General features: G+C 42.5%; 1 protein-coding gene across 3 annotated transcripts in view; it reads left to right on the forward strand.

Annotated features, from left to right (window-relative positions):
• Nucleotides 1-23,065, forward strand: part of kcc (solute carrier family 12 member kcc) — a 449,856-nt gene that overhangs the window by 419,017 nt on the left and 7,774 nt on the right. For all 3 annotated transcript variants that reach the window (XM_075668661.1, XM_075668651.1, XM_075668642.1), the window contains 4 exons: nucleotides 7,300-7,391; nucleotides 7,639-7,746; nucleotides 7,830-7,886; nucleotides 18,451-18,821. In XM_075668661.1, coding sequence (XP_075524776.1) covers nucleotides 7,300-7,391; nucleotides 7,639-7,746; nucleotides 7,830-7,886; nucleotides 18,451-18,821 — 628 coding nt within the window. The remainder of the gene's footprint in view (nucleotides 1-7,299; nucleotides 7,392-7,638; nucleotides 7,747-7,829; nucleotides 7,887-18,450; nucleotides 18,822-23,065) is intronic.

The following is a 23,065-nucleotide window of genomic DNA, read 5'->3' on the forward strand; positions in this document are numbered from 1 at the left end:
AGGTGATCTCTGATGCTGTGGTGATGTTACACTCCCCTTCCGTCTTTTATTGTACGGTGCTATATATATATATATATATATATATATATATATATATATATATATATATATATATATATATATATATATATATATATATATATATATATATACACAGTATATACACAGTATATATATATATATATAATATACTGTGACCAAGTGCAGTAAAGCATCAGTTGTTAGTAGCACTGTGTCCTGTACGTGTGCCTGCTCTCATTTCCTGTGTTTCTTTTCACTAAAAACTATTAACATGCAATATCATCTAGCCCACTAGTCTGTTTTGTTGAACTAAATCTCATGTGCGCAAGGGTGGAAAGGGGGGAGGAAGCACGCTGTCTTCAGTCACACACAAGGCACATGGGGGAGAGGGGGGTGTTCTACTTTGGCAGCTGCTGCATATGGCACGGATGCACATGCCTTATCTTAAAAGCGATCAGCGATGGGAACAGAGTCTAGGTGCGATAAGGGCTGATAGTTTCGTGTGTACTGTGTTCTTTTCTCCTAGGTCGCGTTGAATCAAGAGGCAGCACAAAGGTCAATTTCCTCGCTGCTGTTGCCGCACTTCCTCACTCCAGTGTTTTGACAGCGAGCTTCCGTGGTCATAGAGTGAGATGTGTTCATGTTTGCTTGTGCGCACATGACACTATGCTTGTTAATTTAGTTAGTAAGCGAATGTTTACAAATTTATACGGCTGATAAAACTACTATCCTTACTTCATATAGCTGTCTACTAATTTGTTATTGCAATTGAGGCTTCCCCTTTCGGGTGATACTGAGACTTTATTTTACAAATTACAGCTTTTTTACACAACGAGAAAAGCAGCCTACAGTGGCGGTCTCCATGAAAATGTGAACTGCTTTCTTCCTTCATGTGGGTGGGGTAAATTATCGGGTGCAAAATACATTGTACTTGAGCTGCACACACCATATTTCAGTAATGAAGGCGCTAGGTAGTCAAGCAGTTCTGTACAAAGATCAGCAAAAGATAATGTGTTTGAATCCATACATTAAAAGTAAGATGCCAAAAAAATCACAAATGATGAAACCAAGGCAAACCTGAAATCGCATGGCTGCGCAATTTACAGTAATATTTCGTCTGTTATCTGGGTATGCTGACAGAAAGCCTACATGTGTGTGCCAGAAGCAGCCTGCTTAGCCGTTGGTGAACAAATTCTGAGAAGTGGGGAGGAAATTAGAGGAGAGTGTATCTGTATGAGGCAAATGAATGGGGCTAGTGCATTCCCTCTAATCAAATGGCTGGTTTGCATGTTTTTGTTATATCTGATGTAGAGTGTCATCGAACACAAATTCTGAAGGCTATGCTACTGTTATTCATAAGAGCTGAATGTTCACTGTGAGCCAATTATAATTGGGCTTGACTGTATCACAGCTCATTCAATGTTACACTGGAATAATTTTTACTGTTTTTGATGTATAAAAACATACATAAGTGAGCGTTATTAAACATACATTCTTTTGTTGCTTGCTAACTCAGTTATGCTTGTTGAACTTTTTAGTATGTATGTAGACATCACACCTGATACGTTCTGTTCCGGACCTTATTTATTTGCTGTGCTCTTATTTTCTGTCATCTGCGGCCATGAAACTCGAAAATATGTCAGTATTCATGCCTAAGTGCCTCTTTTGTGCGATTTCATTTCATTTAATATCCCCTAAGGGATTCAGAGTACTGCATTAAAAAGAAGAATGGCAAAACATTGGGGCATATGTGAACTGCTTAAAGAAGTAGTGACTCAATTTTTGTTTCTTCTTTCTCTTATTCATTGTAAATGTTGGCTCACTAATCACAGTATGAAGCCCCAATTTCTCTGATATGGAACAAATAATTCACCTTGTCCTTTAATGTGACCAGCTCAAGACATGCCAAATGCACCTTGGCTTCATGCCACAGATGACATTGCAACAATCGGAACTGATGATTGCATTCTATCACAAACTCTGCACACAAACTAGTGAACTTGGTATAATTGATGCACCACACTGTGATTATTCCATCCAAAACTGAGTAGATTAAACCATCTCAATTCACTGCCAAATCAACCCTTGCCTCTTGTTTCACTCAGCACATATTCACATTGAACATGGGAGTGAGAAGTGACCTCGGACAGGGAGCAAGTGAGGAGACGCTCCATGCTCCCAGAGAAGCACCAGCAGACAACCCACTATTGCAGGATTATCTTTCATGCAGTACAAAAAAGCCTGAAGTTGGGTAGAAGGAGAGAGTGATTTGGTGTCACGGGACTTGATGCAAATTCAAAATCATTTAAGGCACACCGAGTTTTTGGCAGCGCGGTATGGTCTAAAGCCATTGCAGGGCTGCTTGCAGTGGTTTGTGATACCATGTGATCACCATCTCTAATTACCATGAGGTCAGCTGTGGCATGGTGCCATGTTGAACCTCACACTTTTTAACTGGTTGCATTTGTGAGGGTATGCCCTGCGTGCGGCTAGGGCTGAAGGCGAACTCCAGATCTAGCCAAACACATTCATTTCGTAGTGCTCACGAACTCATAGTGCGGGTAATCGCAGCCATAATTTGATCAATTCGATTGGACGAATTAGGCAAGTAGTGGTGTCAGCTCTAACGACTGAATGGAGCCAAAAGAGTATGCATGGAATTGAAAAAGAGATGCAGTTTTGCGCGAAAGGTGAAGCATCGATTGCAATAGCAAATTATGAGACAGCCATACGAAGTAAGGATAGTACTTTTATAAGACGTAATCAACTTGTAAACATTCACTTGCTAACTAAATTAATAGGCATGGTGTCAGCGCGTACAGCAGACATGAACACATCACACTCGATGACTGCGGATACTCGCTGTCATAACGCTGGTGCAAGTGTTTTGACAGCGAAGCAGGCGCGGAAGTAGCTGCGAGTGAAGTGACATTCGTGCTGTCTGTAGCTTCAACGCAAAGCGAACGCTGAGGGCACACAGCACGCACAAAGCTACGAGCCGCTGACGTACCTAAACTCTGCCACCAACACAGATCACTCAAAATACGGCTGTGCGACTGCGTGCAGCCACCACACACGCAGTTGCAGCTGGAGAGAACCTCACCCCCCCCCCCTCCCTTCCCTCTCCCCGGCACCTCACAAACATTAGGTACCTCGCACTTGAGAGGAGATGGCACGCTTCCTCTTTGCATTTGTCCTTTTTACATGGGCAAGACTGAGCTGCGATCGTCAGTTCTCCTCGTACGCTTTCACTCGCACATACAGCATAGGGCACGCGGCGACAGTGTTATCACCCTTGGACATTATACGAAACCTTACAGCAAGACCAACAGCAGAAATGCGCTTGGAGTGTCCATATGGCATATGGCAATATGGCAATAAAAAGAAAATATTGGCATAACTTTAATATATAGCAATACAGCAGCGTGGATTGAAGGAGCAAATCTATCTAGCTGTCTATCTAGAGTCTTATGCCAACCCAGTGGTACAAGTTGTCTACCACCTTGAGCCACTATGGGTATGCGCTTGTTGTTTTGATGCCATTGTGGTCGTTCCATTATCATCATTCCAGCTTCGTGATTACTCTCGCCATGGTGGTGGCATCACGCCTTCTACGCTGACCCAGTTGCTCAAGTTGTCTAATTGCTTGGACCACTAGGAATGTGATCGTAGTCGTGGTGCCGTCGTAGTCATTGCATTGTCGTCATACCAGCTTTATCATCTGACTCTCCTCATTCCGTTGTTGTCGTACAGTCATCGTGCATTAGTTGTCACACCACCGTCATAATGCCATTGTGGTCATTCTATCATTGTCACTCAAGCTTTGTCATGCCATCATTGTTATGCCATTGCCATCTACAGGCTTCGTGATACAGTCGTCATCACGTCATTGCTGTCATACACTCATCGTCATCCCATTGACCTCATAATGTTGTCATGCCAACATCATCATTGTGTCGTCGTCATACAATCATGGTCATGCATTCGTTGTGATACTGTCGTGATGCTGTCATGGTCGTTCCATTGTCGTCATTCTAAATTCGCCATTCGACTCTCAACATGTCGTCATTGTGATACCATTGTTGTCATGCCATCATCGTCACACTGTCATTTTGTCATTGTCATCACTTCAGTAACGTCATCCCATTGTCTTCATACTGCCTTCATTGAACCACCGTCATTTTTTTTCGTCATTCTATCGTAATCATGCTGTCATCATTCAATTGTGATTATGCTGCCACCATTGTGGTCATGCATCCATTGTCATACCGTCACCATCGTGCCGTCATCGTCGTGCTATTTCCATCATTTCAGCTTCATCATCCGGTTGCCATCATGCCATTGTCATCATACACTCATCATTATCCCATTGTCTACATGTTGTTGTCATGCTGTTGTTGGTATACTATTGTCATCATTTAAGAATCATTATCTCATTATCATCATGTCATTGTTGCCATACCTCCTTTGTTGTTCCATAGTCGTCACTGTGTAGGCGTCACACAGTCGTCATGCTGGCATGCTCCTGGGCAACCTAGGCAAGCGAGTGCCATAGCAAAGTAGGATGATACTGGAGTATTTTGCATATAGCCGAAGCAACAGGAGTCTCAGAATGACTACAGATGTTAAATAAGCATGACATTAGAAATATGGTAAGTCGCTACAGTGCTGGAATGCTAATCACATTGCCATTGACAGTCATCCTGAGATGAGTTATGCCGTAATTTTTTTCTGCTTGTTTAATTTGACCCGCTAGGTAATTTGATCAACAGACGCCGACTGTAGGCACTAATACAAATTGCCAATAGATATACCCAATGCAAATTCCTATTGAACTGACAGGAAACTATTCAAAAATGTTACTAACCCGCTGTGGTGGCTTAGCAGCTATGGTGTTGTGCTGCTACGCATGAGGTCACGAGATCAAATCCCGGCCGTGGCGGCCGCACTTTGATTGGAGTGAAATGCACAAACGCCCGTGTCCCCTACATTTGGGGCATGTTAAAGATCCCCTGCTGGTCAGAAGTAATCCGGAGTTCCCACTACGGCGTCCCTTGTAATCAAATAATGGTTTTGGCATGTAAAACCCAGGATTCAAAGAATTGTACTAGAGTAATATAAGCTCCTATCAGACTAATAATTATATTATGCATCAAATACATAAATTTCTTAGACTACTACAAATATGTATTGGAATTTTTGCCAGAATTAAAAAGGGTGATGATGATGATCATTATGACTGCAATTACTGAATTTGTAGCTATCTATTAAAGAAAACTAAGGCAGAAAAATTTGATATCAGCAGTCTTTAAGAAAATTCCAGTTAAACCTACTGAATTTTATTGTTACAATATTTTGATTTGGGCTAGTTTGTTTATCTTCGAACCTTAAGCTTGAAACAGCACGAAAGATTGATGGAAAAATGAGGAAAGGACAGAGCACTGGCTACCAGCTGAAATTTATTAGGATATTAGGAAAAATCAATATACGAGGGACGTTCCGAAAGTAAGTTTCGCTATTTTTTTTTTTTAAATATAAGATGGTACACCAAGTGAAACAAACAATTGCCACAAGAATCCAGGCCCATTGCCGGGAGCATCAGCGGAGGAGGAATGACGCATTGCTCAGAGCGCCGACGAAGAGAGAATAGCAGCAGACCGGCGTGCCCGGGGTTATGGCCACAATGTTATGGGACACGAAAGGTGTGATTCTGCTTCATTTCCTCCATGAAGGGACCATCAGTGTGGCACACTACTGCGACACCCTCACACCCTCACCAAATTCAGGTCCACCATTCAACGAAAGAGACCAGGGCTCTTGAGTGAAGGTGTTGTGCTCTTGGATCACAACGCAAAACCACACACAGCAAGGCTCACACAAGATCAGATTGGTCGCTTTGGATGGGAGAGATTAGATCACCCAGCCTACAGCCTCAATCTCGCCCCATCGAACTTTCACTTGTTCCCTGCATTGAAAGCCGCACTCTCGGGATGTCACTTCGAAAATAATGGTGAGATAGAGCAGGCTGTGTGACAATCCCTTGCATTGCAGGGCACTGAGTTTTACCTTATTGGTTTCTTCAAACTGATTGCGCGCTACGACAAATGTCTCAATGTAGGTGCCGACTATGTGGAAAAATAGTGCAAGGTGTACAGTTCATGATGCCAGGGTGTATTTATTATTTTTTTTTGGCACTAAAGTATCAGTGTGAAAATAAATTATGAAACTTACTTTTGGAATGTCCCTCGTATTTTCACATTTCACATATTTTCACACATGTACACAAAGAAAATGGAGAGCTAACGTGAGTACAATGCAAAGTGTTATTTGTAAACAGGGCAGTCATGTGGTTTTTGCAGTAATTGCAGTAATTTATCATGACAAATTAAAAGAAAGACTGATAATTTCCTTCTGTCCTTGGGCTCATTTACTGGCAGCAGATGGAAATAAAACCCCACAATTGCTATGTGCTGTTGTGCAAATGTTGCTCATTGATCCCAATCTTCTGCAATTTCCTCCACTGTTGTGCAAACCTTGTTAAACTTATCCAAGCCTTTTGCAGTTTCCTTCAGTCTTTCAAATCTTGTTTAATCTGCACCTTCTATCCACTGTCTTGTTACTATATGCTATCTTGCAGTACATCTATGCATGATAAGGATATATGTGCACTGTTTATTTGTTCTTACGAAATTTTTAACAAGCATATACAGCATGAGTCAAAGAAATGACAGGTCACTCCCTGCTATGTTTTAACCTACATTTGTATTTTAGACTACCAAAAGATTAGGATGTAAATTTCTGTCACAGGAATGGCTGGCGTGAGGTGTGAACATACAAATGGACAGGACCATGCAAACCTAGTTATTAGCTCACAACAGCTCTCGCAGTAAAGTTACACCACATTAATACATAGAGCACAAGAAACATGAGTGTTCACATAGGCTACTGGTTAGTTTATGACTCATTAAAAATATTGCTCTGCTGACTCCCTTTTTTCCATGTTCTGCTTCTTCTGTCCTACTCTCACAGTTAAGGAATGTTTTCATTAGACAAGAAAGGTTCCTTTCTTGCACCTTGATCTTTGCTGGCTTTTTTAAGTAAAAGTGTACTGGGAAATGCTAAGTCATATGTGCAGCAGCAAGCTTGTGTAGTAGCTTGGTGCATTTAAACATAACATCTTTGAGGGTACAGATGCCTTGGAGAAACTTCATTTCTTTCTTGAAGTCCCTTTGTTTAGTAATGTCTGTTGCCTTGACCAAGCACACAATGCAACTGTAGAGCTTGAAGACAACAGCATTCAAATGAAGAAAGACCTGGCCATGTTCCTCTACCACCTGAGAATAGATGCAGAAGTGGAAGTTGTGGAAATGGTATTTCAAAGCATCAGTTCTCTCTTGCTATTCACAGTGCCCATTCCTATGAAAAGTTGGCTATCATATGCTGATTTCTGCATTGCAATCACCTTTGCACAATCTTATTCAACAGTAATGTACCTGATAAGCATGTGGGTAAATTATCAGTATCGTTGCATTCATTGTATACTCTATCATTCTTTGGAGCACCTGCAACTATATTGTCTCTTTGCTTAGAATGGGGTCACTTCTGTTTTATTTGCAGAATGACAGTGACATCTCGGCATACACCTATGAAAGAACACTAATGATGGAGCAGCGTACAGAGATGCTCAAGCATATGAGGCTGAGCAGGCGAGAAACCTTGAGCATGGTAATTTGCTCCGACTGATTTTTGTGCATGGCACCAATTTTCTAAAAATATTTTGCAACTGTGTTTCTTGTTTTGTTGAACAGATTCAAACAATTGTGGATCATCACCACAATCCTCTCCAGAACCATACTAGTTCAAAGGTAAGGACCTCATCGGATTTCTTAAGAAGCATGAGCATTGTAAGTTTATCACCAGATTGTGAGAGGCTTATCTGTGTAGCCACCTTGTGCTTGAGACACTATGAGTTAAATAACAGGCTTAAATAACTTTCTTTTTATTTTTGCTGTGCTTTTGTTATTCTTGTAATCCGCTTAAGGACTGAAAAATAACAAAAGCTTCAGTACATTTACCGCATTCACAATAACACTTGCAATACGCAAGCCTTGTCTGCGGCACTCTCCGGGTCAAGCTGGTGGCGCTAACATTCGACATGCTCAAGAATAAAGTGGAAAGAGCTTGTCACATCTAGCAATGCACATGAACTTTTCAGTGCTTCCCATAATCTGCTTTCTGCAGATGTGGTGTGCCTTATCATAAAGGGATAATACACTGGCCTATCCGGAAATGTGACTTTCTGTGCTTAACGCAGCGTGCTTCATCATGGCAAACCGATGTTCTTTGGTCGGCCATTGTTTCATCATTTCACAATATAGGAATACCGCATCCAAAGAAAACAGACAAATGAAAGTACAGGGCTATTAACGTGTGTTGCTAGAAAGACAAAGCTCATTCCATTTTATTGTCAAGCATGTCACACATTAGCACCACCAGCTTGACCTGGAGAGTGCTCCAGCCGCAGCTTGTGCATTGCAACTGCTGAATGTGACAGTAGATCAGGCTTATACACATTACAGAAAAAAAATAACTGATTACAATTACACTTACTTCTTTCAAAAATGTAATTTATTACAGTTACCAATTACTGTCCCATGAAAGTAATTGAGCACTTGCTAAAAAAGTAGTTGATTAAATTACCATTACTTTCTTCCCTATTTTATTAACATTGCAAAGATGCAGTAAACAGAATGAGCATGCCGGGCTTTTTCAATGTGTCTTTGCAGCCCTTCAGACGTTGTTTATCTGCACTAAGAATTGCTAAAATTTTCTTCAATAATCTTCCCTCGTTTTATTGTGAAGACATCTGCAGTGGCTTTGAAAACTCTCTCAGTGTGCGCACTGGTGAGAAGGTCTGTCTTGTAACATACAAACACCTTGCTCACAAGATTCTGGTTACTCAATGCCACGATGCTCAGGTCTAGGTCCTGTATGAAGCGAACCGCTTCATTACTGCTGAGGCTATGGTGTAAGAGTTGAGGAGGACTTTGGGATTAAAAACTTGGGAGGTTTATTTACATTATTTACAGTGAGAGTCAATTAACAGTCTCAAAGTCATTACGATCTGGCAGCAACTCGGACGCTGCGGCCCGCGGCAAGAAGCTCGAAAGAGAAGAATCAAGGAATGCTCTAAGAATGCTCTCCTTCTGCTCCCGGTCTGTGTCTTTCAAGCCCTTCGGTGTCTCAAAGACACGTCACGTTCGGCCAATGGCCGAGCCCGCTCAGGTGACGCCATTTTCGGCCAATGGTAGGCGTCCGTGCGATTGTGTCACACCCGGCGAAGAGAGTCGCTGCTTGGTCCCCAATTGTCCGAGGGCTTACTTCTCCCTGCGGTCTTGCCTTGCTGACTTGCAATGCGCCGTCACAATAGGCGGGTGGGGGCAACGCTGCCAGGGTTTCACGGTGCGTTACACCCGTCTTGCCTCTGGGACCCAAGTTACCTGTAACAGTGCCAGGCTCTCGCTTCACTTTTGGGGAGAGTCAAGCAGTGAATAGCTCCACCTGCGGCACACGAGGTGGGGGCCGCCAACTTGTTTGCACGTGACGCGCCTCTGGAATGTGGTATCCGTGCTTCTGCACTTCTTAATTAGCTGTGGCGCGATTCGATGTGGTCTGGTGAACTCGAAGTAGGCTCAGGAAACGGTCCCCTATCTAACAACGGGAAGGCGCCCACAATAGAGCAAGTGAAAAACTGAAAAATTGTAAATAGGTGATTATCTGGCATCAACATCCGAAGTGGTCATCACTGTATAGAACCACCGTTTTAATTTTTTGGCCAACATCTGGTGGACCTCCTACTGGTGCCCTTTACTTGCTAGCCATTTAGGCTAATTATAATGTACGCCAGCAGATGTTCATGTTCCTTGAAAAGGTGGGCAAATTTGTAATGTAATGTAATAGAAAGCTGCATATTACTCAGACCTAGAATACTGTTCATGTGTTACAATCACATAATATGTGTACATGAGTTGTGCACATACCAAACAGATAGAAACATATGCTAAAACAGCCAAGAACTTTTGTCTATATCAGAGAAGTCATAGGCAGCACTGAGCAAAGAATTGAGTAGCAGCTCTTATCGCCTATGAAGGCTGCTTAAAGTGCTTCCAGGAAAGAAAGAGAGAGAGAGAACCTATTATTATAGAAAAGCTCACAGGTTGGACTAGAGAGGTGTGCAATTTTGCAACCCTGCCATGTTCAGGTTATGGAGCTATAGCTGCAGGATGCTGATTTTTGGAAGGAGGTAACCCATATTCATGTTTTCATCTTCAGACACTTTAGTTTGCACCAAATTTAAGCGCTCATTGCTGCGTCACCTGTTATAGCTTGTTTTGTCAAAAACGTAATTGGGTGCATATAACTGGCTACTGAAAAAAAGTACAGTCGCCGACTGTTTATTCGGACTTCACGGGGACTGCAGAAATGTCCGAATAAACAGTTGTCCAAAAAATCAGATTAAGAAAAAAAAAATCATTTATTTCCACGCAATTATTTGGGCTCGACAGTAGGCTTGAAGAAATTGTGAATGCGCTATTTCACGCTGTTCCGTTTACATGCAATCAGATAAGCCTGAATCTCAGAGAGGGTCGTATGGTCACTATTGGCCTCGAGCTCCACCACTGGAAAAGCTGGCGCCACCGTGGGCGTGACATGCTATTAGGGATCACGTGGACATAGCGGCCGCATCGGCTGCTTCGGGAGCGCCGAAGCAAGCTGAAAACGAGTTTAAATTCCCTCGTACGCTGCGGTCCTCATTTAGTGGCGAGATTTTCCCACTTCGAGTGTCTCCTTTACAAGGATTGAAATCACTACAATAGGTAGTGGCTGCCTTTGAAGGCGCGCAACATGGTAGGCTTCTGCTCGGTGCCGCAGTGCCGGACGTACGCAACGGAGCCCGGTGTCAGCCTTCATACGTAGCCACAGGACAAAAAGCTGCGTGAAGCTTGGCTCGCGAAACATAAAACCGGCAGACAGCCATCGGCTACAACTCGGGTATGCAGCAAGCACAGACACGAGGAAGATTTCTGCTACGACGCTGGGACTGCAATGTTCGGAAAACGCGCACTGAAACGCTCACCCGAGTCAGCTGCCCGACTAATGTCATGACGGTTTGGTCTATGAACTTGTCGATGCTATAGATACTGGCAAGTTCACTGGAGTGGAAAGGGAGCGGTAAGAAGCACATAAAAAAAAAAGCATTGCACATGGTCATGTTTGTGTTATGAATTAATGCACTGGATTACAAAAAAAAAAGAAGCAGTGGGAAATCACACGCTGAGAACACCGATAAACATACAGTGCGACGCAACTGGAGAAATAATATTGAAACGTCCAAGAATTTAGAAAAAAAAAAGATTGAATCGTGACGGCACATCACAGTTCTCGTAGGCGTCGAAGTCTCTACAATTAAATTATTTTTGAACAGCTCTGATAGCACCCACGCAACAATGGTTGCTTGTATACTGTCAAATGCTCATATTCTGCAGCCTAAAGCTCATGGCATGGTGCGAAAATGCGCACGTGGCGAAAGCGAAACAGTGCGCGGACAAGCATGCAGACACGCAGTTGGTCGCTGTTAACCTGTGTGATCACTGCATTGAGGCTTCATTCTATTACACTCCATTTAGTTATACAAACACTATAAGAACATATTTCACATAGTTTTCTCTCAGCGTTTGCCTACGTTTCACGCAAGAAGCCGGTTCGGGAGACTCCATCGCGGCGACCCCGCGCAGTGGCGTTCACTGTACATATTCAGTAAAGAGATAGCGTCTGTAAACGATTCTGTGCTTTCAGTTTGCCCAAGATTATTATTTAGACAGTAAAAAACTTCTTTCATTTCGAAGTACTTACAGAAATATCCGGGAGAGCTCCCGCATGGTGTTTTCAGTGAGCGCTGACAGCAAAACCTATGAGGAGCACGCCGCGTGATCCCTCATACTACGCCAGCGAGGCGCTACTGATGGCGACTCCATAACTCCTCGCCGCCAATAGGCGGCTGAAAGCACAGTCACTGCTTGTGCACGCTCCACATGCGACGGCAGCGTAGCACATGGTGCGTCATCTTCCGACTCGGAGTCATCGTCCGGTGGTGCAGCAGAAACCTGATGAATGATCTCGCCATCGTCAAGTTCTGCGCATGTCAGTACAGCAGTGTCAGCACCTGTGAAACTGTCAAACGAGACGGTGTCTGGAACCACTGCGCAGGTCTCGGCAGAACATTTTCGGCATCAGTAGTGTGCACATCGGAAGGCAATAAATCCTAGGCCTCCCGGCACCCGCTTGCCGGCATTCCCCAGCGCAGTCTGCGCGGGCACTGTCGGCGCCATTAGACACTTGATGCAATGTTTCCATATGCCGCGTTGCATCACCGCAACCTCGACACAGCACACAAAGCAAACATCACCACGCCGTCACGCCAATACCAGTCGCACAAACGAAAAACGTGGCCTACTTGCAGCGTCATGCATGAAAAAAGAAACAAATCAGCTGCTGGATTGTCTTGACATGGCTTTCTAAGCTGAGACCGGAAATGCTGTAGCCATTCTATCGAACCAGGCAGAAACAATGATGATGAGCGAGGATTTGCAGTAGTGCCACTTCGTGGAGCTAGGGTGGCTAGAATGGGGAGGTGTGAAGACCGGCCCCTGGAGGCTGGCCCCAAAACGCATTCCTGTTGCATGACGGCGCTGTGGGCAGGGGCGCCGTAGTTTCTCGCGGCATCTGGATACCTTTGGACGGGCAAATGATTTGTCGCGTTTTAGTTTTTCCGCTTCAGTGCTTTCGATGCTGACAAGGTTTTTTTTTTTTTTTCAGCCTTGTAGATACCGAGGTAATTTAATGGAGTGTTTCACTGCTCTCATTGCACGTAGAAACTGCGAGCACCGACCACGCAGCCGATACAGCAAGGAGGGCTTTTGCATCCACCTTTTGTCGAGGTTGGCGCTTATGCCTTGCCGAAAGTACAGTTCATAGGAATCCAATTATTGTAAAGCTAAATCATTTCAAGACTAAAGAAAACATTCTTGCTTGCGGCCACCAATTGAAAGGAACTGACTACGCTATCAGAGAAGATTTCGCCCCTTCTACTCGCCGAGCGTGCTGCAATCGATGCTGTCCTAGAATGCAGGAACCCCCCTGCATTAGTACCTACTGCTCATCAGTTGCGTGACAAAGCCGAGGCATGCACTGAATGATACAGACTAAACAACAAAGGTCGTTCAAGCAACTGTTCATCTTTGTTAGTAGATGTAAACATTGGTTTCACGAACATCAGAAGTGTAATTCTGAAACATGAGCAGCTACACGGTTTTATCACAGACATCGACACAGACTTAATTCTTCTCACCAAGACATGGCTGACTGACAACATCAAAGATTGTGAAGCTTTCCCCTTGAATCAGAATTTCCCTCTATACCGTCATGACCGAAAGGATAGGAGAGGAGGCGGTGTCCTTGTATCAGTCAATTACAACCTGTCGTCCTCACTCATCCACGGTTATATCAGTATACGGCATTTGCTATAGACCACCAGACAGTCATCCACTTTTTTGTGACCACCTTCACAGTTCCCTTACAAACATAAAAGATAAATTCCCCAATGCGCCTATTTTTCTTTTCGGTGATTTCAACTGCCCTCACATCAATTGGGCCCTCCTTATGTAATGCCTCCGGGCCTTTAAGGCTTCAATAAATGAAAATGAAATGAAATGATTCCAATTTAGAACTAACATGGCTTTGTGTACATAATTCCACGGTTATATCAGTATACGGCATTTGCTATAGACCACCAGACAGTCATCCACTTTTTTGTGACCACCTTCACAGTTCCCTTACAAACATAAAAGATAAATTCCCCAATGCGCCTATTTTTCTTTTCGGTGATTTCAACTGCCCTCACATCAATTGGGCCCTCCTTTCAGTAACTAATCAATCGCCATTGAATGAATCCAAACAATTCCTAGACTTGGCCCTAGACTTCAACCTCCGTCAAACAATAACCAGCCCCACTAGAGGAGATAACACAATTGATCTTTTACTCACCAGCTGCCCTGATGACATATCAAATGTTACAATACCACCCCAAATTAGTGACCACAAACTTCTTCATATATCTCTTTCTCTACCACTAAAAAGAAGATCACCTACAAAGAAATTAATCACGGACTATCTTTGAACTAATCAATGAAGAACTCACTCGCTTTTATGAACACTTTGAAAAGTCCTATGCAACCCGTTCTGTGAATGCTAATTGGGAACTCTATAAAATAAACACATTGCTGAGCCTAAAAAACAAATATATCCCTACAATCATTATAAAGTCTGACTCAAATAACCCATGCTTTAACAAACACTTAAAATCTCTGCTTAACCGGAAAAAACGCCTCTACAGAACCGCCAAAAGCAAAAATAGTCCATAAGCATGAGAATGACACTGCCTCTGTGAGACTGAATATATTAAAACATTAAACGAGGCCAAGGACAAATTCTTCTCTGTTGACCTGATTACAATGCTTCGCTCCAACCCGAACAAATTCTGGCATGTCATCTCCACAAAACAACAAACTAACCAAATAAATCTCGTTGACTCAGATGATGAATTAATAAGCCCTAATAATCGCGCAGCAGCCCTAAATGAATTCTTCACATCGGTATTTCACGTCCCTAATCCCTGCACTATGGAACCTTTACCTAGCTTCTTGGCAAAAACAATGCCTAAAGTGCAAATAAACTTGGATGGCATAATTAAGCTAATTCGCTCTCTTAAGATATCATCCTCAGCTGGCTGTGATGACATAAACACCAAATTACTTAAAGCACTATAACTCTCCGTACTAAATTTTTGTACCTTATATTTAATCAATCCTTAAACACAGGAAACGTGCCCGACGATTGGAAAAAAAGCGAAGGTAGTTCCCATTTTTAAAGCAGGAAGGCGGGATAACCCTATTAATTATTGTCCGATCTCTCTAACCAGTATCTCATCTAAGCTCCTTGAGCACATTATAGCATCTAACCTAATGGATTACTTAGAATCAATCAATTTTTTTTACCCTTTACAACACGGTTTTCGTAAATGTCTATGTTGCAAAACTCAACTAGCCGAACTTACACACGACCTACTACTACACATGGACGATCACCTTCAAATAGATGCAATATTCCTAGATTTTTTAAAGGCCTTTAAATGCGTGTCTCACAAACATCTCCTTGCAAAATTATCCTCCCTCGGTACTGCACCGAGATTATCATATGGATTGAAAGTTTTTTTTAACAGGACGCGTTCAGTTTACCTATGCTAACAATTTTCAGTCAACCCTCACCAGTGTAACTTCCAGTGTTCCCCAAGGCGCAGGTTTATCTCCTCTATTGTTTGGTTTACATAAATGACCTTACCACTAGCATATCAATGAAGCTGCGGCTTTTTGCAGACGATTGCGTTCTTTACAACCCCCTTCATGCATCTAATGACACAATCGCCCTACAACACAACCTTGACACTATTGCTTCTTGGTGTAAAAAATGGCGTATGCCTGCAAACCTCACTAAATGCAAAGTAATATCCTTCACGCGCAAATGCACCACCATACACCACACTTATCGCATTACTCTGTTCCTATTAACCACACGTGTACTTAAAATATCTAAAATGAAAGGCATGACCTCTTCACAGCTGTCAATCAGCTAGATAGAAAGCCGTTCACCTTGAACAAGATCTTTGGACCATGGCCTTGCATATCGCAGCTAGAAAAGGCCACAAAAATAAAAGCGCTGCTGTGATATTTGAAAGCTACCGGATTGAGTCAACGTCTGTGATCCTGACTGAGTGGCCGAATGATATCCCCAGTGGACTTTCTCTTCTTCTTTTAATCTTTCCGTCCCCCTTTCCCTTTCCTCAGTGTAGGGTAGCCAACCGGGCTCAGTCCTGGTTAACCTCCCTACCTTTCATTTATCATTTGCTCTCTCTCTCTCTCTAAAATATCTAGGAGTTCATATGACGCCATCACTTTCATGGGTGGAACATATTCAAACAATTCGCTGTGAAGCTTCATGCGCACTAGGGTATTTGCGACGTAACTTAAAATCCGCATCGTCTGAAATAAAAAAAACTAGCATATCTAACATATGTGCGACCCAAACTTGAGTATGCATCATTCATCTGGCATCCCTCGCAAGCTTATCTCACTGATGACTTCGAAGCCGTACAAAACCGCGCTGCTCGCTTCATTACGTCACAATATTCAAGACATATCAGCGTAACCACCTTAAAACAAACTTTGTCTCTTCCATTGCTTGCTTCACGGAGTGTAACTTCTCATCTCTGCCTTCTTCACACTTTTTTTTGCTTCACCCAATCAGGACACGCCCTCTTAAAACGCCCGTTCAGAACATCATCCCGTTTATCTCATACTCACCCCTTGGCGACGATAAAGTGCCGGACGACGGCGATGAGCAACTCATTCTTTCCCCATGCCGTAACACTTTGGAACGCACTCCCAGATAACATTGTTTCGTGCAGCGACCGCAAAACATCTTGCGAAAAACTTAACGATTTTGATAATGGTAACATAACCACCTAAATACCATACTTGTCTTATTAATATTTATTTATCACTTCGTTGGTACTGTGTATATGTTCCGTTTTCTTTGTTTTTGTAATTCTCTCTTTTTTTTACCTATTACAATCAGTGTGCATTTTCTTATGTTACTTTCTTATGAAACTGTACAACTTTGATGCACGCCCCCCCCCTTATGTAATGCCTTTGGGCCCTTAAGGTTGAATAAATGAAATTAAATGAAATCACCGTGGAAGGCCAACACATTGGAACAGCTTTGAATGTGTCGCGCACACATTAGTCACATATTTGCTATTGTAATAGCACTTTAAAAGGAGGAAGTTAATGCAATATATCAGTAATGTGGTAAAAAAATTCTAAAAAGTACAAAATGCTGATGACTTAATACGAGTTTATTGCAAATAGCACAGTCATTGCAGAGCACCCCAGCACCCCATTTTTTACAAAGCACACGGCTTAACCCTCTTGACTGTGTTGTGAGGAGCCCACTGGTTTAGCCCTTTGAGCGAAAAGCGAACACATGATGCATTAAAACTTAGCCACCGATCCTGTTAGAGCAGTGGAATGCTCCGTGCAGCCAATCAGTGGCACATTGGGTGCTAGAAGCAAGAAATCCTTGACCACTTTTGCGTGCAGTCGTGTAGTGCTAAATGCACGAGTGAGTCTATCCTTGAGGGTCTGAATAAAGTTGTACAGACAGACTGATGGGTACAGAAGACCTCCCTCTGCCCCCCCCCCCCTCCCATGTCCCACTGTTTGCAAGCTTATGCTGGCAATTGGTGCGGTACTTTCTCTTATCACAAGGCAGGCATCCCTACATGCCTTGCAATCAGTTAAAATGACGCGCTACCTGGCTACGTAGCCTGCAGTGTAATAAACCAGGTGTGCATCACTGTGTTTCTCCACATAGTCCACATGGTCCCAGGCAACATCTGCCGCGTCAGTTGCTTCGGCAGGTAGTGCAGTGTCGTCCAAGGCTGTTTCTTCGTTTTCTTGGAGTGGCTGCTACTGCAATAGCAGTGATTCCAAAAGCACAGGGGACACATTTCCTCCCGTGGTGCTCTTTGCCAAGCTGTAAAAGCTCATGCACTACTGTAAAAGCTTAACAGAGCTGTACTACATAGACCACGAGAGCTACCTTGTGCAGCGCTGCGGCCTACGAGACTGACAGGCTCACGGCGGCCCCAATAGAAGCACCGAATTTTCCCCCAGTGGCAGGAACGCGCTGCGGGACCTCGCTAGACAATGGTGGTGGCGCCACGGTCTTCACACCTTCCCATTCTAGCCACCCTAGTGGGGCAGCAAGGAGGCTCCGTTCAAAACGAAAATGATGTTCAGCAAGTTGAACTATGTACCGGTCAGAGTCGTTGCATGGTGCTCTCGATCGAGTTGGCTCAAGGAGTGTCCGAAAAATCAGACGAGGGGTTGCAAGGTGTCCGAACTTTCGGCAGTTCTTATACATTATGGTCTATGGGGAGAATGGGGCGGTGCCGCAAAGCAGACTGAATAATCGAGCATGTCCGAATTTTTGGAGTCCGAAAAATCAGTTGGCGACATTAATTCAATTAGAGTGAGTGTTACTGAGTAAATGAATAGTTAAATTACAAAATTACCAAAAATATCATTGATTACAAGTAATTAATTACATGTCATTTGTTACATACAAGTCTGCAGTAGATACATCTTAATAGTACTGCACTTGTGTATGACAGTCAGCTGCATTAAATTGCATGATGTCAATGATGCTTGAGTGCACTTGAAATCGCACCTAATTTGACAATTGTTTCCACAGGTGCGGTTTAGTGACAAACCACCTCAGCAAGCTGGTGACTCAGAATTGGTGGATGTAGTAGCTGATGAAGACAATCGTTCATCACGCCACTCATCCCGCCACTCATCGCCAACGAAGTCTGCCTCAGGTTCACCTACAAAGCAGGCTTCTTCACCACCCAAAGAGAGCTCACCTGTCACTGCTGCTGAGGATGATGGGAAAGCAAAAACTGAAAGCCCAGAGAAGAAAGCACAGGACGGCTCTGGAGATGCCAGCGCTGCATCTTCTAATGGAGTGGCAAGCAAGGGCCCCTCTGCCGCACCAGCTGTTGCTGCTGCTGCCACATCGGATAGCCAGAAGCCAGAGTTCGACAGCCTCATGAAAATAAAGCCGTAGGTCGAGTTTATGTGTTCAATAGTCAGTTTCAAGTTTATACAATCTGCAACTGCTCAGGAAAGCAGTTCAACTAGTGTTGCATGCTTGCTATAGAAGGCATGCAATGCATTGAGGGCAGCTGAGTCATACATTATATGGGGTGTTTTATTTTACCGTTAACAGAATTTTTAAATATCATCCATGAGATGTAGCACAATTCCACTTGTTGAGCCAGACTACTCTCATACCCTAGTTACACGGACAGCTTAACCACGGTTAAACTTAACTGTGGTTTGGTTAACTCGCTCAACCGTGGTTAACGCGAACTGTAGTCTGCCAAAGTTACAATGGCTATCCCAATCACGGTTAATGATCTGATTACGCGTCACATGATCTCTTGCATACAGGCTTCATTTTGAATAATTTTTCTTAGACATTTGATTATAGAGGTATAAAAATGTTATTTTTCAGCAAAACAGTGGTCATATTTGAGCGTTTTAACGCGTAAGACTGCGTTTTGCATATTTAGGTTATTTATTTTCGATACTCCTGCTCTCAGTTGTGAGCATGCCTGGTGGGCAAAGAGCTATGTAAAAAGTCAGAATTAAGGGCCAAAAATGGATAAATATAAAATAAAATTAAGGACACTGAATGAAAAGGTAAAGCAAATTCTTAATGAACAAATGAATGTTTCAACTAACAAACATTGGTTACATAATTAAAGGGAGTACAACATTACGTGAATTCACTTTGGAACTATATGCTTGTATTTACAAAAAAAAAGAATAAAAAGGGAAGAAAAGGCAGTGCTTCCAGGTGTTAATGTATGTACACTGCGATTTCACACTGCACAAATTATCACAAAAAAGTACATGTTAAAAACACTGAAGTTATAAGTTTAAAAGCAGCGCCAACAAACTGGACAAGAAAGTGAGACGCTCACAAACACACAGCGTTTGTGTGTGTCTCACTTGTCCAATTTGATTGTGCTGTTCTTAAATTTTGAAATTTGTGCGTAGCTGTCATCTCTGTGTAGAGACGCGCCTTTCGGCTGCTTGAGCGCAGAGCGGCCAGGTTACCTTCCCAAATGCGTATCAGTGCCTCAGTTGTCACGTCAGGCCAAATGATACGCTTTTTGGAAGATATCTGGGAAGCGCCAGCGCTGCACTCGGGGGAAGTACTGTCCGCTGTTTTCCCCGTTTCTGGAATGTCGGTTACACTAAACCGAGGTTGCCAAGCTCGGTCGGTGGTCAACCGCGGTTAGCGGCCTAACCGCAGTTTCGCTGGCCATGTAACTGCGTTTAGCGATAACAGCGGTTACGTTAACCATGGTTAAAGTCGCCCATGTAACAGGGGTATCAGAGACAGACATTATTTGCAAAAAATTAAAAGTGAATGTTCAACTAATTAACAATGTTACCAATTAACTTTAAACTAATTACTTTGCACCACATATTGCAATTTATGAATTGTAGGCAGTGACATTTAAAGTCATATTCAGTTAGAACATATCCTAAGGATGACACCAGTTTCAAGATATGCATTCTCAAAATTTGCGACAAAATGCATTGGCGTTCCAGTAATTAACTTTTATGCTTCAGTGCATACAACGCATTCTGTTAAAAGCAAGTTTGACTGCGCTTACCTTAAAAGGAGTGCTAGTTTCAAAAATTTATTCAAAGTGAATGTGCCTTGTAAAATCACTGGCTTCAATTCATGTAGTATTGCAACATGTGTGCTGAAGTAATTAGTTGAAAAGTTAATTATGAAATTTTGTTAACCAGTAAAATATGCATACTGATTTCCAGTATAAGTAATGTATAACTCTTCGTGTATTCCATCTCAATAAGTAGATTTGTGCTGAACGCCACAGGTGGTTTTTATTGTTAACGTTCAAATCAAACATCTGGTATATAAATACCCTATCTACACAGTATTTACACTTCTGATAAGTAAAAAGAAATCAATTTCATAATACAAAACTAACTATGTGCATAATTCAACGGTAGCAGTGGGACTAAATTGGAAGAATTCAGCATAGCTGTGATCTGCTACAGTGATGCACACCCACACAGAATGGGTGCACAGGTGCCCATTGTCAAACAGGCATGGATACATTTGTACAGACAAATGACAGTGCAGAAGTGCACAGTATGGTATTGGGCTAGGCCGTTGAACTGCTTTGTACTGCCACATGCCTTTCCACTCGTACTCTCGTGGACACTTCCCCACTCCCCCCTTTTCGCATCCCCTTCAGGCACGATGCGCACATTTATGACGCCAAGATAGTGCATGAAAATAAAGAGAACTGATGAAAATAGTGATATTTAAAATGTATGGAATAGATCTTGAAACACTTCTGATTGGACTTCTCCACCAAACCAAACCAACCGAACCAAATAATCTGTGTAACATGTTTTAGTAGAACAAGTTGGAAGGCAGGTGGCTGGTTGTTTGCTCTAGCAGGTTCACCTCTTTCATTGTTTTTGACAGTGTTTAACAAGCAGCATATTTTTCAAGTGGCTGGATAGGTGCTTTCAAAGTATGCTAAATATGAAACAGCTGATCTTTTATTATCTGACATTTCTATAGAACAGGGCTGCACAACAAAACTAAAGCGGGCCAAAAGTGGTTTCTCTGGTAACCACATGGGCCACACTTTCCTTAAAAACACTGCATGTTTTACTTGGGGAAAGGCAGTCTATTTCTGCTGTCATCACACTTGTCTCTGTCCTTCGAATGTCTTTTAATGCTACATTGGTCATTAAAGACCGGTGTCCGCTCTTGTTCAGATGCATCAGGCGGAATGTCTGCTGAAAGATGTAGGTGCTTCCAAAGAGATAAGCCAATTTGAAGGCATGGTTAGCTGGGTTTTTTTTTTTTCGTATCTTTTCTTATCGAAGTTTTTATAAAACCAAATGAGGGGCTGCTCCTGGCGTAAGCCTTCTAGGTCCGGTGAATACTAGAGTTCTATGAGCACCAGCTACAGTGTGGAGTCACAGTCTTCCGGCATTGCTAAGGAAAGGTTGAGAAACAGATAGTCACTCTGTTTCCCATCTTCAAATGACTCGATACACTGCTGGAAACACATCAGAAAGGTTCTTGACATGTTCTCAAGCTATGGTGTTGTGCTTAGTTTCCTACATGCCAAATGTTTACCTTTTGGTTGAGAATGTTGTCTTACGCTAGACATTTCTGAAAATTCAATAATTGAAATAAAAATTGTAATTCAGTTATGCAGTCCTACTTCTATAATTTTAATAGAATAATAAATAGAAATAAAATTGAATAATAGAAATTATCGAGGATTTAATACTAATTTCAAAGTTTTTTTATGTATGAGACACACAAAAACATTGCGCCTTTAACCGTGACAATGTATGAGAATGGCTGTCTGTGCATTCATTCTAATACTGATCTTGTGAATCAGGCTAGCATCAAATAAAAGAAACCAGCCTGTCATATCTTGGTCACATTATTATGGGCGCCTTAAAATGTGTCAATGAAAACCACAAGGTTATCTGTATTGGCCTAGCATAAAGCATCAAACAATGTAATTTACATTAGTCTTACTAAATTGAAAAAGCTTTATTGGTGCTTAATTGTGATGTACTGCCATTTAAAAAATGCACCCTAAAAGCAGTCTACACCCTTTGAGGTATATTTTAGCCCCCAACAACAATGGCCATCTAACTTGCATGCCTTTCCTTTTGTTAACGCTGCACGCCTTGTACTTCCAGATCGCAAATGGCATGTCATTATCAGCGTGACATAGCATTATTGACAGAACACTAGAGAGCACAGGGTTTTCAAGAAAGGATACACAAGCAAGACAGATTACGATTATTGTTGTGGGACAAAGATGTGCCGCAAAGGGTATGAACTGTACTTAGAGCAGTGTGTCCGAACGGAATGAAAACATAACCATTATTTATTATTTTGTTTCGGAGTGAAGCCAAAATATTTTTTATCGGTTTTCGGTTCAAGGGGAAAGTCGGCAATCCAAAACGACTGATATCAGGCAACAGCAGCATTAATGCGTATCTCAGGGAGAAATAGTGCGAGCGATAGCTGGTCCAGAGCTCCACTAATCTAAGCCTGTTGCTCGGTGCACTAGCAGATTGGCATCGTAGCAAAAGCTAGGGCTTGTGCTCTGAAGCTCTTCTTGTTTACTTTTCTATGGGCACAACACTTTGTTACAGAAGTTTTATCATTCGTTTATGTTCATTTAACTTCATATTATAGGAACAGTGGTCTCACA

This window comes from Dermacentor variabilis, chromosome 1 (assembly GCF_050947875.1).
Source record: "Dermacentor variabilis isolate Ectoservices chromosome 1, ASM5094787v1, whole genome shotgun sequence".
In the NCBI taxonomy this organism is placed as follows: domain Eukaryota; kingdom Metazoa; phylum Arthropoda; class Arachnida; order Ixodida; family Ixodidae; genus Dermacentor; species Dermacentor variabilis.